This window comes from Pipistrellus kuhlii, unplaced genomic scaffold (assembly GCF_014108245.1).
Source record: "Pipistrellus kuhlii isolate mPipKuh1 unplaced genomic scaffold, mPipKuh1.p scaffold_m20_p_14, whole genome shotgun sequence".
NCBI classification, from domain to species: domain Eukaryota; kingdom Metazoa; phylum Chordata; class Mammalia; order Chiroptera; family Vespertilionidae; genus Pipistrellus; species Pipistrellus kuhlii.
This window is the reverse complement of record NW_023425449.1, coordinates 3,248,712-3,264,700: the sequence shown is the minus strand read 5'-3', so window position 1 is coordinate 3,264,700 and position 15,989 is coordinate 3,248,712. Positions and strand designations below refer to the sequence as shown.

The following is a 15,989-nucleotide window of genomic DNA, read 5'->3' as shown; positions in this document are numbered from 1 at the left end:
CAGAACACAAGTACCCGGGCTGTGTTCACGCCAAAAAAAGCTTCTATGTCCCTCCACCCGTAGCACGTCTGGCAGGAACAGAGGTGGGCTCGCTCACCGTGGCCAGCTCCGCTTTCCATAGTAGTTGGCACCAAAAATGCCTTCGTGCTCTGGGCTTTTCCTGCCTGGCACAGGAGGTTCTGCTTTTGTCTTCCCAGCTCCTGGGTGGGTGCTTCTTCTTCAAGGGCCCATCCTGCAGCTCTTTGGGGAAAATTATAGCGTATTCTCCGCACTGGAATTCGGATCTGACATAAGTGGACGCACACTGGAATTCGGGGCTGCTCGACACACTGCAGGCAGGGGGAGCCCGCTGTGAACTCTGTGAGGACCAAAGGGGGTCAAGGCCCCCCCCCCCCGCCCATTAAAGCTCAGCCCACGGACCCTGAAGAGAGTCATGAGGCACACAGAGACTCAACTTCAAGCATAGTCCCTGTTCCCTTTAAGGCGCTGCCTCCAAACCAAAGCAGAATTCCTGTGGTCTCAGTGCTTCACGCTGGAATCGGGAAGGCACACAAGCCGGCGGCCAGGGCCAGGGCCAAGGCATAAGCGCACCCGCAGCGCCTGCCCACAAATAACCACAAATACCTGCATTCATTATGCAACCGGGAGAGTGGCTCCTTACCCAGAAGACCCCGCAGAAGTCACAGGGGCCAGCATCGCCCTGGCTTCAATGCACCCATGGGAGGGACGTGGTGGAGGGGTTGAGGGGAGGAGACAGAAAGACTCGTCAGTGACACAGGAAGCAGGGACAGGGCGGCTGCGCCTCCTTCCTTGGGAGTAGCACCCACTAGGATGGAGTAGACAGCAAAACTGAGCTGACAGTTGAAACGGTTTGGCTCCGTGGTAGGGAGTCGGTCTGCGGACTGAAGGGTCCCGGGTTCGATTCCGGTCGAGGGCATGTACATTGGTTGCGGGCACATCCCCGGTAGGGGGTGTGCAAGAGGCAGCTGGTCGATGTTTCTCATCGACGTTTCTAGCTCTCTATCTCTCTCCCTTCCTCCTCTCTGTAAAATATCAATAAAATATATTTTAAAAAAAAAAAGGGAGAGAAAACTAAAAAAAAAAACAACAAAAAAAACCCTGAGCTGACAGTCTGTTTCAGATCAAATTGGCTCTGACCATGACCCTGAAAGGTCAAGGTGCTCAGTGGGGCCTCTAGTCCCATACCTGCGCCTCCAATGACAGATGCACAAAGGCACACACCCAGCTCTGCCACCTGACTCACCACCCACCCTTCTGAAATGAGTCAACTGAGTCTCCTCCCCACTTACACACGCAAGGGTCTAGTCCAGTAACAACACACAGCGCCAGCATCAAGGACACAGGGATAACCTTGCCCAGCTGCTGTGGCTCTGCGCTTGAGCATTAACCCAGGAACCAAGAGGTCGCGGGTTCGGTTCCGGGTCAGGGACCACGCCCAGGTTGCTAACTCGATCCCCAGTAGGGAAACAACTGATGATGTTTCTCTCTAATTGATGTTTCTACCCCTCTATCCCTCTCCCTTCCTCTCTAAAATCAAGCATATTATTAAAAAAGTAATCTTTTACTGAGCACTCACAGTGCCCGGCACTGCTCTAAGCCCTTTGCAGACACTGACTCAATAAGAGGTGGTTACAATCCCCACAAGGAAACGAAGACACACACCGGGAGGTGATGTCGCCACTGGTCCGGGTGGAGAGAACTCTGCCATCTTCCCATCCAGGAATGCTCCTGCCTCCCTCTCCCCTCGCCACCCCCCACAGGAGGGGGGCTGACTCATGTGACTGCTCAGACCCTGCCCTGCATCGGGCCTTGCTTTACCGGCAATGAAGCCACCTGGGCGCCTCACGTTTATGATCTCCTTTAAGACTCAGAACGACTCCACTTAGCAAATGGGGAAACCGAGGCTCAGCTGCAAAGTGATCCCCAGCCCATCGCTTACTCATGTTTAAGTGACACACGTGGGGACAGCTGAGTCCAAGGCCCGGCTCTGGTCCCCGGAGACTAGGTTACGTAAATGGAAACCACCCTCGCCAAGGCTCCCGGCCCGCAGACGTTAAGGGCAACGACCTGGACAGGGGCTGAGTGGCCAAGCCCACACCAGTGCTTCCAGCGAACCCTCAGCCCGGCACCAGGGAGCCCTGTGATGTCCGCTGTGGCCTCGCACGGGTCACAGTATGTCTTGTAAGAGAGCAGGCTGGCCTGCAAGATCAGGTTCCTAAATTCAGGTTCACTCTCTGCCCATCTTACTTGGAAGCAAGTTCTAAGGAGCGGCAAGGGAAGAGTCGCCCCACGACACCACCCCCCCCCCCCCCGCCAAAAAAAACACACCAAAAGACAAAAAAAAACCTCCAGCCTCCATCGCCTTTGTGAGCAGAGTGCAAAGAGCCAGGGATGGGAGTCAGGACACCTGAGCAATCAGGTCTAATTTCCTTCCCACTGTTAGGCCTCTCTGAGCCCTGGTTTAACTCATATGTAAGAAAAGGAAAGAATGCAACCAGACACTGGGTGGTAGACATGGGAGATGTTTTTTAAAGCCTAAAGGTGGTCTATAGAGGGCAAACAGCATGAGCTTGGAATACCAATAGGTTTCAGGCTTGTTTTTGAAAGAGCGTGGGTTCAGCTCCTTCTCTCTTTGCTTCTGCAGGTAAATGGACCTTCCCCAGCTGACCTTTGCTGGGGATCTCTGGGCGGGGTCAGAGGGCGGGGCCCCAGAGCGGGCTGGGCGTGGGGCGCTGCACCAAAGGCAGGCTTGTCCATCTTTCTCTTTTTATCTTCCGGAGATCAGGGACAGACCAAGGGCATGGGCTTTTCCTTAAGCAACGTGCAGGGGCCAGCCTGCATTTTCTGTCAACCCTTCCCGAGACCGCTTTTTCAGTAGGACTGCACCCTAGCTGAGCAGCTGCTATATAAATAAGCACTTCCTATTACGTTTATCAGCTTTCAACATTTCAGAGGACCAAAGAGCTGCGTTCCAGAGCACTGGGAGCCACGGAAAATATCTCCTCAAGCCCTGGACACAGAGGCCCGGTGCATGAAGAGTCCACAGAAGGCCCAGAAAGCATGAAGGATGCCCCAAAGAGCAGGTGTAAAAAGGAAGCACAGATGAAGCCTGACTGGCATGCAGGAAGATGCCACAGGGTGGGGTTCATTCCCAACTCCACTACTTACTGTGGGTGCAACCGTGGGCAAGACTTTATCTGCTGTGAGGTGGGAGGGGTGGGGTGGGGTCAATGATAATAGTAGGGTGAATGCAAGTGTTAAGTAGGAGTAGGGCTTGCGCGTAGTAGGAAAGCTAATAACTGGTAATTACTGTGGTTATGACAGAACGGATCTTGATGGTGAATCTACATTCTACACCTTCATTCGGCCAAAAATTCCATGCCTCCGGGACAGACTGCACACGTGACCTGCACACGTTAAGCCAAGCTTAGCCTCTAACGCAAGACCCACACTTGACTGCTGGCCCCTTAAGAAAACTCAGATTCTTCCTTTCACCTAGGACTAAGCAGTGACCAATCCAAGCCTTTATTTTTTTTATTTTTGTTACTCCTCACCAGAGGATATTTTTCCACTGATTTTTAGGGAGAGTGGGAGAAAGAGGGAAAGAGAGAGAAACATGGATGTGAGAGAAACACATCAATTGGCTGCTTCCTGCACGAGCCCTGACCAGGGCCTGGGCAGAGTCTGCAACCGAGGTACGTGTCCTTGACCGGAATCGAATCTGGGTCCCTTTGGTCCGCAGGCCGATGCTCTATTCACAGAGCCAAACCGGGTAGAGCCCAATCCAAGCCTTTAAAACAGAGGGTCTCTCCTACTGGCTCCCCCGACAGTGGTGCTGGAGTGCCTGCTTGCTCCATCCTCGGGAAAGCTGTCTTCTCCTCGCCTCCCGGTCATTTACTCAGAACTTCCAAACGGTCACGAGTGAAACAGCGCGCGTCAGTGCGCTCTGGCTGCTGAATAAGCAAAACACTGGCTTTCTGCTTGGAAAACACTCTCCACCAGGATGAAGCCTTGGCAGCCAACCCATTCCTGCTTCCCAAAGGCAGCCACTCATTGCGTGCCAGCCACGTCCCGACTCCCCGAGTCCTGGGGACCCCTCACCCAGGAGGAGCCTCTGCCCCTTTTACTGTATTTCTGACCCCTTTCCTAGAGTGCTCGTACAGAGAGACTTCAGCAAAGGCCCCAACATCTGCAAAACCCTCTCTCTGCCAGTGACACAGCAGAAGGGAGAGAGTGGGTTAAATGCAGATTCCAAGCCTGGAGCTCAAGACAGGTTTTTAGCTGAGACTTACGCATGCTAATTAGGAACCCCAGAGAGCAAAATAGTAAATGAACAGAAAGACATTTAATCACTAGACCTAGAAGAGATTGTTTTCAAGAGAAATAATGCCAAACTGCCCAAATTAATATCTATTCCTGAGTCTCCACATCACCAAAAAAAGTACCCAAAAGTTCTATTCCTAAGAGGAGCCACAAGATAACACAAACAGTGTTCTAAAGTAAAGCGGTCTGTGAGGTCCGAAAGGTTGGCTACCTGTCCTAAAGGTCCCAAGTACCTCACTTGTAAAGCACAAACCTACAAGATTCAGTAGTTTGCCCTGAAACTTTTAATATTCTTAAGGCCCAGATTTTTTAAGACCTGAATTCTGATCAACTTAAGATACATGCAATAATGTATCCAACATACATGTAAGCTGGGGTAGGGGTGAGGGTGAAGGTGATTCAACCACGGTGGTTACATATATATAAAAGGCTAATATGCTAAGTGTCTGTCCCGGAAATGACGGCACAGCTCCACCCTACTTCCTCTCCCTAGTGACCACTAGCCTCCTTGCAGTTTCTTCAGCCCAGCAACACAGGTGGAAGTATTTCACACTTTAACCAAATGTCTGTGAAGCGTTTTCCCATGCCTCATCTCATTTGATCCTCACAGAAGACCTGGAGTAGGTAGATAGGAGACACAGTGGAATCCTATTTTATTTCATTAGCCGGAAAACGGAGATTTAGAAAATTTAAAAACCTGGCCCGACTGAAAAGAAGAAATGGTGGACCTTGAAAATGACTTCAGGTTTTCTCACTGCTGCAGTTAAATATTTTACCCTTTGCTCTCCCTGTGTGATCTACAATAATAATCTGCTTCATGTGGATATTTGCCGGAAACCGATCATTGTCTCTCTAAAAGAAAGATGTAAAAGGCTGGTCAACCTTGAAGCTCTAAAATACATGTGTCAAACACAAGGCCCGCGGGCCAAATCCGTCCCGCCAGGCCTTGCAATGTGGCCCGCACCGCGCTGTCATCACTGCACTCCGCTGCGTTTCCATCACAATGACAGTTTATGACTGTTCAGTAAACCATTCGGCCCGCGATTTAGGCTGGATTTTAGATTTTGGCCCCTTCTCTGATTGAGTTCGACACCCCTACTCTAAAAGGTCAGAGCCAACCACTCCCTATCTAATTGAGACAATGGTAACTGAGGCGACTTCCCCATCTTGTAATCATGTAAATCCTTATTGATATGATAATCCGATTATTACCTGTCTAAGGGCTATGGGTGTATACCAAACCTGTTTAAGGGTAATGGGTGTATCCCATAGTCTCAATAAAAGCAATAGCAAGGCCTGAGCCTAGAGGTAGTTCTCCCCCTGGAGGTGGGCTCCCACCTGGGCTCTTATATCGCCAAATTAAATTTTTCCTAGTCTCTTTTCATTTGTGTTTGGCCTTCTCCAGAACCCAAACCCTGAACTGGAACCTTGAACTACGAGGGATGTGAAAGGGGTTCCCAGATATTTACTGCTGTGTTGCTGACAATTACCTGAAAGAGAAGTTGGGGTGCTTCACTAGGCTGAAAAAAGTTTAGCTATATCTGAAAGCAGTCTAATTAAGCAAGTTTAATATATATATATATATATGGCTAAGATGACTCATACATGTGCAATACATATAAAGCTCTTGCTGGCACCAATCGAATACGTGATGTTTCCATTGTCAATCATGAATTTGGTTGACACTTCTATTATAGAGAAAGGGTCAATAGCACTATTAAAACATTTCTAATTAATTTCCTTTCAATGTGCACAAATTTGTGCACTGATCTATCAATAAGAAACTAAAGGGTATGTTTCACATTTATGCAAATGAAAATCACTTACGAGTTCAATTTCATGGACTGATTCAAGAGTTAAAAGACACAGTCTGGGGACAATGACTTCCTGACCAGTATTGTCCTCAAGTTCAGAAAAGAGAGTTACAAAATTGCTGTGCCATTCTGAGTGAAAGAGTTACTGTTACGTTTTTGAGACTATGAGTGTTATCAATGTACTCTGCCATGACACTTTTAAACTTGTAGCCTGGTTCCAATTCCTTCTCAAGTTCATAGGTGACCACGTTTGTATTAGGACTGATCTATTTTTCTAACCTTGTAAAACAGTAACACATACCATATACTCGCGTGTGTGCGCCTTGCATTTGCTTTTAAATTTAGTTAACTCAAACTAAGACCAAGAGCAACATTTACCCTATCCTCTGCGGTTGGTGAAATTATGGGCACATACCCCTACAAATAGCATCTCCAACTATTTACCCTTATCACCCCCCAAACAGAATGCAGTAACACTATCTGAGTGTGCCAACAGGGAAAGTTAAAAACAACTGACAGCACTATTTGCAGGCACTGAAGAAGTTATCGAGAAGGAAAATAACCGCTTCGCCTAATCAATGTGACATCCTTTAGAGGCATACACAATTAGTGCAGGAAAAAGGATGCAAAATGCTCCATTATCAGCAGGTTCCAATTCATCACAATTAAGTGAAGGACTGGCCCTTCATGGGGTGGAACGCCTGGCAACTCCATGTAATCCTTGACATTAAGCATCAGGTTAGCACAAGGCTGACGGTTCACAAAGAAGAAGAAGAAAAAAAAAAGGAAAGAAAAACGATCATTTACCTCTGGCTTACAAACACATCTAGTTTGGTGATAGTTCTCCAACTGAATTTCAAAATTCAGTTCCATCACCATCATTAACTTCAGAAAGAACTCTAGAGAGCATCCTCAACTGGCAGAAAGCATTCAAACTAATTTGCAGCACCTGGCAGGCAAGATGGGACCCAGAACCAGCAGAAATCTCTCCTCCTAAAATTTAGGACCTGGGAAAGGGTGTGGCTCTCTGGCCCCAAACATCCCCAGCTCGGGAATCTCAAGACACTCTGAATGGCTCAGTGGTTGAGTGTCAACCTATGAGCCCAGTAGCTCCAGGTTCGATTCCAGGTCAGGGCACATGCCCAGGTTGCAGGCTCAATCCCCAATGGGGGGCATGCAGGAGGCAGATGATCAATAATTCTCTCATCACTAATGGTTCTCTCTCTCTCCCTTCCTCTCTGGAATCAATAAAAAATTTATATTAAAAAAAAAAAAGACACTCTGACTGCCAGGCAGCAGCTGCAAGTGGAGGCAAGGAGGCGGGTCCCAGGAGGGGCAGGAGTGGGGCACCGTCGACCTACCTGGACCTACCTCCTGCAGCAGCCTATGCGTTCCTGCAGTTGTGATTCATTAGACCAGAGCTACACGCACCCTGATCTGAAGAGCAAGCAGCAAAACCCCGTATGAAGAGCCGCTTGCCCACAGAAGCGCAAGCTTCTCAATGCTACAGAGGGCTTTCCAGACCTCAAATAAGCCAGCCCAGGAGAATCCATCTGGACAGAACGGCTGCTTTCCGAACTTCCCCCAGTGCCGTCTCCCGCGGCAGAAATGGGTATGGCTTGCTCGGAGCGGAGTGGTGCTTTGTGGCACTTACAGACGGTGCCAAGCTCCAGGGCAGATGTCCTATTTTCATCACCGAGGTTCAGAGGCTTCACAGCCCTGGGGTTCCCCCTTACCTCCCATCTCCCCCTTTCGCCAATTCACTTAAAGCTGTGAAGGAAGCCGCTCTGTCCTTGGCCCCATCCCCAGACACCCACAAGGTCCTCTGGAGGGTGTGCACAGGAGGAGCTGTGCTTCCTGCAGCCTCAGCTCTGACACTTCCAGGCAGCAAGGCCTCTGCTCTCAGTTCATGGCTGTAGGTGCCCAGCAGGCAGGTCCTGCTGGCACAGCAGCCTCGGCCATAGCCAAACCCTCTGAAGAGGGGGGCCGGATGGGGGGGGCTTGTCTGCACAGATCTCTCTCCCACCCAGGACTGTAGGCCCCGGGCCAGGGTAGGGCTTCTGGGGATAAAGCAGTCCCAGTCTGAGTCCCCTTCTCCTTCCTTTAGGATTTTTTGCCTGAGCCCTGCAAAGCCCTGGAGCAGTGCATTCACTGACCATCTCTCTCCCTGTCCCTTGCTGGTGACTTTGGCCACGTTGCTTCCCCTCCCTCGGCCTGATGCCACCTACTTCTCGGGTTATGACAGGGTCAGGATGATGTGGAAAGCATCTAGCTGACTGCCCGACACGCAGGAAGGGCGGCAGATAGCGAGGGCCATCCCTCTTCCTCCTGGGTGGGTGGGGGGGTGGGGTCGCTCAGGCCCCTCTGCCCACCTCCGGCCTCCGGGGGGGTCAGCATCCGGGCATATGGGGCAGACGGAGGTTGCACACCGCCAGGTCCCCCCTTCACCCGGGAGCTGGGGGGTCCCGGAGGGGGTGTGGCTTGGCAACCCCAAACAAACATCCCGGCTCCGGAATCCAGGCGACCAGACCAGACTGCCAGGCACGCTGCCGGGCAGCAGCTGCCAGCGGAGGCCCGGGGAGGAGGGGGGGGGATCCCCGGGGAGGGTCCCCGCGGGGGGTGGGGGGCGCCGGCCGCGACCTACCTCCTCCAGCAGCGTCACGGTGTTCCTGCAGTTGTGCAGCCGCGTGGTGAAGCTGGACGTCGTGGGCGAGTTGTAGTCCTCGGTGGTCTCGGCGATGAACTCGGACACGGAGATCTGGTCCGGCATCCTGGCGTGGGGGGCGAGACACAGGCGCGGCGTGAGGCGGGCGCGGGCTCCGGGGGCCGCGGGCCGGCCGGCGGCTCATGAACGCCCCGCGCAGCCCGCACCCGCGCCCGGCCTGGCGCGGCTCCCGGCGGCGGGAGGAAGGGCGGGCGGGCGGGCGGGCGGCGGGAGCAGCAGGCGGCGGCGGCGCGGGGCGCGGGGCCCTTCAAACTCCGAGCGGCGCGCGAGGCAGGGGGCTCCTGGGGACCCGCCTCCCCGGGCGCATGCCGGCGGCGCGGCTCCTGGGCGGCGGGATCGGAGGGACCGGGCCGGGCAGCTGCGGGGCGGCCGGCGCTACCTCCCCAGACGCTCTGACAGGCGGCGGCGAGCGCAGCGACCGACTGACTGACGGAGCGCAGGCTCCCGCGGACGGCGGCCAGGCTGCGGGCGGCGGCGCTCCCGCTACAGTCACGGGGACAAACAAGGAAGTGCTCTGCGCACGCGCCGGCCGCCCCGAGGCCACGCCCCCGCCCTGAGGCCACGCCCCCGCCCCCGGCCCCTCCACCCCCGCTCCGCCCCTCGCCGCCCGCGGCCACGCCCCCATCCACCTCCGCTCCGCCCGTGGCCACGCCCCCGCAGCCTGCGCGCGCCGCCTCCCAGGCCAAGTTCAGACGCCGGTTCCAGCGGGGCCGACCCCAGCGCTGCCTGCAGCGAGCTGGTTCCGGAGGCGTGGGGCAAGAATTGGGACCGAAAAAAGTTGTGCGCGATCTTTTTTGGTCCCACGTGGGTGCCGGAAGCGAGCGGGGAGCGTCGCCTCCTGCCGCGGGGGCCGAGGGGCCCCGGGGTGGCCTGGGCCCAAGCGAGGAGCCAGCCAGCCGGCTGCCAGGCTGGCATCTATCTGCCGCATTCCCTGTGCGGGGCTCTCGCCCGCCGCCCCTGGAAGGCTAGTTTGTGCAGTTGGCTTAAACTCGCTCAAGTGCCGGATGAAAACAAATGAAAGGGTTTTGACTTTTTTTTTTTTTTTTTTTTTTACTATTTTCTAATCTTTCGTTGCCCCCCCCCCCTTTTTTTTTAACCCGGAGGAAAGATCCGGGTCATGAGGTGTAAAACGCATTTCCCGAGGCGCAAATGGTGTGCAACACGAAGCAGATGCCAAATGTCTGCGGAAAAAGTACCAACAGATTGCTCATTCCTCGGCCCTGGCAGATGGCTATTTTTTTTTTTTTTTCACTAGCTCAATCTACTTAGTCCAATGAATCCATTTAATTTCCCACCATTGATTGCCAAAGAAATTGGTTCAAAAGAAGAAGGAAAAAAAACCCTACTTAGGGCCGTGGTCGGCAAACTGCGGCTCGAGAGCCACATGTGGCTCTTTGGCCCCTTGAGGGTGGCTCTTCCACAAAATACCACGGCCTGGGCGAGTCTATGTTGAAGAAGTGGCGTTAGGAGAAGTTTAAGTTTAAAAAATGTGGCTCTCCAAAGAAATGTCAGTCGTTGACTAAGGAGTTTGCCGACCACTGACCTAGGCTTTTGGGTAGCAACACAAGATTGGCTCCTGTCATTGGAGTCAGTGGGAGCTTTCCATAGCCTCTCAAAGCTCACCTCAGCCCTGGCAGGGTAGAGCAGCTGGTTAGCCGAGTCATCCCCTTTAACCCAGGTTGAGGTTACATCTGGGGTGGGGGCAAATACCAGAGAATTACGCTAAGCGAAACAGCCAGTCAGAGAAAGACAATGATCGCATGACCTCACTTATATTGTATATGGAATCTAATGAGCAAAATAAAATGAAGAACAAAATAGATCCAGAGACTTGGAGGACTAGTGAATTCCAGAGGGAGGGGTTGCAGGAAGAGATTAACCAAGCAACTTACAGGCACAGTGAGTGAAGGCCTAGGGAGGGAGCAAGAGGGAGTGAGGCCTGAGGGGGTAGTGGAGAAGGTCAAGGGGGGTGGTGGTGGGGAAGACATCTGTATTACTTTCAACAATAAAGATAAATTATAAATAAATAAAATGGGCCAAAAAAAAAAAGAAAGAAAGAAATGGAGAGCATTGGGTCAATGTTTCTCTCTCAAACAAAAACATACCAAAAAACCACCTCTTCACCCAAATCACCCTAAATGCGCCCCCTGAGGGCAGAAGGCTGGCCGTGTGGCCACACCCAAGATTGTGTTCCTACTATCTTTTTTTTTTTTTTAATATACTTTATTGATTTTTTTTTTTTTTTTTTACAGAGAGGAAGAGAGAGAGAGAGAGCTAGAAACATCAATGAGATAGAATCATCGATCAGTTGCCTCTTGCACACCCTCTACTGGGGATGTGCCCAAAACCAAAGTACATGCCCTTAACCAGAATCGAACCTGGGACCTTTCAGTCCACAGGCTGACGCTCTATATCACTGAGCCAAACTGGTTTTGGCTGTTCCTGCTATCTTGATCCATAAGCGGGTCCTCTGGTCTTTAACCCCAAATCACAGTGGAGTGCCCCCCAGGCTAGGGGCCTTGCTTTTTGCATTGGGCCTGGGGCAGACATAACCAAGAGGGTGTCAAATGAAAATGAGTAACTCACTTACTGTTCATACATCCGGCGGGCCGTGGCCCACACTGGCGAGCTTACCTTAGGAGGGAAACAGCCAGCCTAAAAATGCCAGAGAAAGTGGATTACAGGTGGAGTCAGAAAGTGACGGAGGTGAGCGGAATGTTCAGACAGGGCCTCGGTGCTAAGGTGACCTCTGGAGCAGAAGAGGAACTGAAGGGCTGAATCCCATTGATATCCGGTTGGCGGAGGGATCCTGGCCTGCAGTGGCCTCACGTGAAGAGGACAGATAGGGGCGCCAGCCCCAGGAGGCTGCTGAATGCTGGTGGGTGAGCAAGTGCTTTGTGCACAGGAAAGCCATTGTGAGTTTGAGGTGCTCTGTCTCCTGCGGCCGAAGGTTCTATGACTGGAAGCACACCTGGCCCCAACGAGCTCGGCCTAATTACGTCCCGTGAGTCTCAGCAGCCCCATGCTGCCCGGTGGAGCAGGAGAGAGCACAACAGCTGACACTCAGGTTTCCGTCCACTCCACGAGGGCCTTCCTCCAGGCTGGAGATCAATTAAAATGCCATTTGACTTTGCATTTATTCTATTCTTCCCTCTATTCCACCCTGTCACCTAAAGCCTCCCATCCCTTATGTATGGTGTGTATAGCAAAGGCCATACGACGGCTCAGTCACATTAACAGATGCTGTCGCCTTGGGCCCCGGTGCCATCGCTTGTAAAATAAAGGGGGATGTGTCAAAATGACGGCACAGATACCCCCTCCCCTCCCCCGGGAGCTGAGTCTGTGCACACCCTTGGCTCTGCAGACACAGGATATAAGGGCGCTTACAAGCTAAGCTCACTGCGATGGTAAACAGCTGAATTCACCACAGAGCCCAACCTTGCAGCCATCAGTGGGTGTTTCACTTTCATTTGAAGATTATGTTATGTATCTGCTCCTCCCCCCCATCTCCTCCCGCCAAGAAGGGAATGTGTGAGCAATGTGATACTGTGCCCCAGTCAGGATATACCGCCTCCGCCTGCCTGGCCCGCCATTCGAATTTCAAAGGTTCACACCATATCTGGGGTTCACGGGCCATGATCCTCTTTAGATTGGAAATCAGGCCCCGTTGCGAACCATCCGCACCTCTCACCTTCTCAGGTGCCCTGACCATGATCGTGCCTGGGTATCTGAAAGCGATGAAAACAGAGTCTGATGTGAGCAGAACTGAAAATGCTGGGTGTTGGCGTGTGCAGCTGCTCAGAACAGACATGATGATTCCCAGGGCCAGTAAACACACATGCACACACGCATACACACACAAAAATACCTGTGTTATGTATGGAGTATAGCAAAAGCCACACATGTCTATTAAGCACATGTCATCTCCTTGTATCTGCATAATCTGGATCCAAGAGTACTCAGCACCTTGGACTCTGAGCGCCAGTTTTTCCCTCTGAGCTCCGCGGAGGGGGATAAGACAGCGGCGTGGTCCCTGCTGAATGGCTTTCTTCTCTTTGAAAAGAGGCCGTGAGAACAGTGGCGGCTTATTCTCAGGGACAGTGGTGCACGATTGGTGCCACGGTCACCGGGGAATAGTTCCAGTTGCAGACGTCCCTCTCACCCATCTGCCTAACGCAGTGGTCGGCAAACTCATTAGTCCACAGAGCCCAATATCAACAGGACAACGATTGAAATTTCTGTTGAGAGCCAAAAACCGACTTCTGCACATGGGCCACGAAGTTTCAACTGCACTGTATGTGCGCGCCCGCACGTGGTATTTTGTGGAAAAGCCACACTCAAGGGGCCAAAGAACTGCATGTGGCTCGAGAGCCGCAGTTTGCCGACCACTGGCCTAACGAACAACCAAGGCGGTGCACTTACAAGATGACTGACAATGTGGCAAGAGTGGGGGTGGGAGCTTGGGTTGCTCTGATCAACAGCGCTCGCTGACGCCCCCTGGAAGATGGGGTGGAATTACAGCCCTCGTCAAAGGATCCCAATGTCTTCATGGGAAGGCAATGGGGAGTGCAGGCAGAGAATATATTTTGTGTCACATGGACCTTGGTTGACATCTCTCCTCTGTCGCTTATTTAGCCTTGTTTGCTCATCTGCAAAATGAGGGTAATAAGAAAACCATGCTAGAGGGGGTTACATGACATCCAATGAGTAGCCGTGGCCAAAGCAGTTGACGCACCGTGAATGATCAACCAGAGTTAGTTCCCTCTGAACTCCCTTTCTGTGTGAAGTTGGACTATAAATACATCCCTTGGCATTCCAGGACTCAGAACTATCTCTACATGAGTCACCTGGAGAAGGAGAGGAGAGGGAGGCGCAGGCGGCACAGCAGTTCCCAGGGTTTGGGATCTCGGATTAGGGAGTCGTTTTCCTAGACCTGGCTGATTCCTGTAAATCCCCTTTGTGACATGGATCCATGAGCAGACGGTTTGGGATTTGGGAAGTAAAGAAACAATATTTAGAGAAACAGGATCACACACACTAACTGAGAGCAGAAGTGGGTTGAAGCCATAATGTAAGAGCCTTGTTTTCAGAAGGCTGTTCTGAGCAAGGCAACTTCAGGAGGACAGGACAGGCATTGACTGGTGTTTCGCAGGAGCGTCAGTTATAGGCTGACCCTCCCGTGGAAAAGACTGGGGCTCCCATCTCCGCCACGTTTTAGCTATTAGGCCTCGCTGAAAGCAATTACCTCCTCTCGGCTACGAGACCGTGTTAAAGTAACTAGTGTCTCTGAGGCTCAGTTTTCACATCTGCAAAATGGGGGCAACGAAGGGTACCTGTGTCTGAGACTTCAATGAGCCCAGGCACGTAAAGTGCTTAGCAGGGTCTGAGACATGAGTGGACAACACCTGTCAGGTATTCTGGGATCCTGGAAACCTTATCTGGAGATATAAATTATGATGTTCTGCTATAAACAGATGCTGTTGCTAAGTACAGATTTTGGACACATATGCCTTGCTTTAAATTTAAACTTCAGGGTAACTTCATAAGGTAAGTATAATTGTCCCAAATTTACCAGAGAGAAACCTGAGGCTACTAAGGTATAGGATCCTACTTTCTTTAAAAAATAAAAATAAAATAAAAATTTATTTTTTTACAGAGAGGAAGGGAGAGGAATAGAGAGTTAGAAACATCGATGAGATCGATCAGCTGCCTCCTGCACCTCTCACCTCCCACTGGGGATGTGCCCACAACCAAGGTACATGCCCCTGACCGGAATCGAACCTGGGACCCTTCAGTCGGCAGGCCGATGCTCTATCCACTGAGCCAAACCGATTAGGGCTAGGATCCTACTTTCTGCTCTCCAGTCCTCCGCCAGGCACTGCCCAAGTTGTTATGCAAGCAGGGCCTGAATTCATTCATCTAACAGTCCGACACGGGAGCATTACCATAATGGAAACTGAGACACAGTGAAGGTACTGCCCCCCGCCTGGCGGACTAAAACCAGGCCTTTAGCCACCGCTAGCAAAATCAGTCTCTTGATTACGCCGCGTGCTGTGCTTCTCTGTTAGGTATTTTCCTCAACCCAGACAACAGAAGAAAGGATTCTCATTTCCTTATTTCACCTGATAACGTAGGAATTCGTCTTCTGTCATCCTAATGAAGTTGCCGAGGAGAAGACAGCACTGTGGGGGGCGGGAGGAGGGCAGGATGACTCTGACGCCCCGTGTTTTACAGTCAGACTTGCGTGAGTGCTGCCCAAGGGCATGCGTGCAGTTCCACGTAAACGGATGATAAAAAGCCCAGCCCCAAGAGCACTCCATGCGCAGGGAGAGGGGCTGGAGTGTTCTCAGAAAATAAAGAGATCACTGTTCGTGGAGAGAGGAAAAACCCACTCCTTTTCACCCTCCTGCGCCCTGACTGTCCTTCTGGTGGAGTCAGGAGAGAGGGGCAGGCAGGGAGCTGGGAAACCCAGCAGGCTCGGCTGAATGAACGGCCATTCCATGTATGGAGATCTCTCATCTGCCCAAAGCTCAGGCAGACCTATTTGCCATCGCCTGAAACACTAGTCTGTAAGGAACACCGGATGAGTGACAGCTCCCTGTGACGTCAGCACTGAGCTGGAACAGGGGACGCCAGCTGCTTTTAAACTACAGTATAGGACAACTTCATAAGGTAAGAATAATTGTCCCAAATTTACCAGAGAGAAACCTGAGGCTACTAAGGTATAGATCCTACTTTCTGAGCTCCAGTCCCCCGCCAGGCTCTGCACTAGTTGTTATGCAAGCAGGGCCTGAATTCATTCACATAACAGTCCCGACATGGGAGCATTACCATAATGGAAACTGAGACTCAGTGAAGTCTCCCAGCAAGGTACGCCGAACCCTCTCACCTACCTTGGCTTCCCTTTCCTTGCAATTAAAATCAGAGCCTGGGACAGAAAGAAGGTCTGTGAGGTCTTTCCTGGGGCACAAACACCGAGGAATTGTGGGGCCATCAGTGTAACCAACCCCAAACACGACAAGGCGCCCAGTGCTGCCCCAGAGCTGCTTGCAGGCCAAGCACAGTCTGGAGGTCACCAGTTCTGTGCCCCCAAGAGGGGCCCCTGG

At 52.0% G+C, this 15,989-nt stretch overlaps 1 protein-coding gene across 5 annotated transcripts in view; it reads right to left on the bottom strand.

Moving 5' to 3' along the window:
- The window catches only part of ASAP1 (ArfGAP with SH3 domain, ankyrin repeat and PH domain 1), a 189,732-nt gene that overhangs the window by 137,220 nt on the left and 36,523 nt on the right, over positions 1-15,989 (bottom strand). For 4 of the 5 annotated variants that reach the window (XM_036437548.2, XM_036437550.2, XM_036437549.2 and 1 more), the window contains exon 3: positions 8,803-8,929. In XM_036437548.2, coding sequence (XP_036293441.1) covers positions 8,803-8,929 — 127 coding nt within the window. Of the gene's footprint in view, positions 1-6,965; positions 7,291-8,802; positions 8,930-15,989 lie in introns of those variants that run through there. The other variant, XM_036437552.2, reaches the window with a different exon arrangement.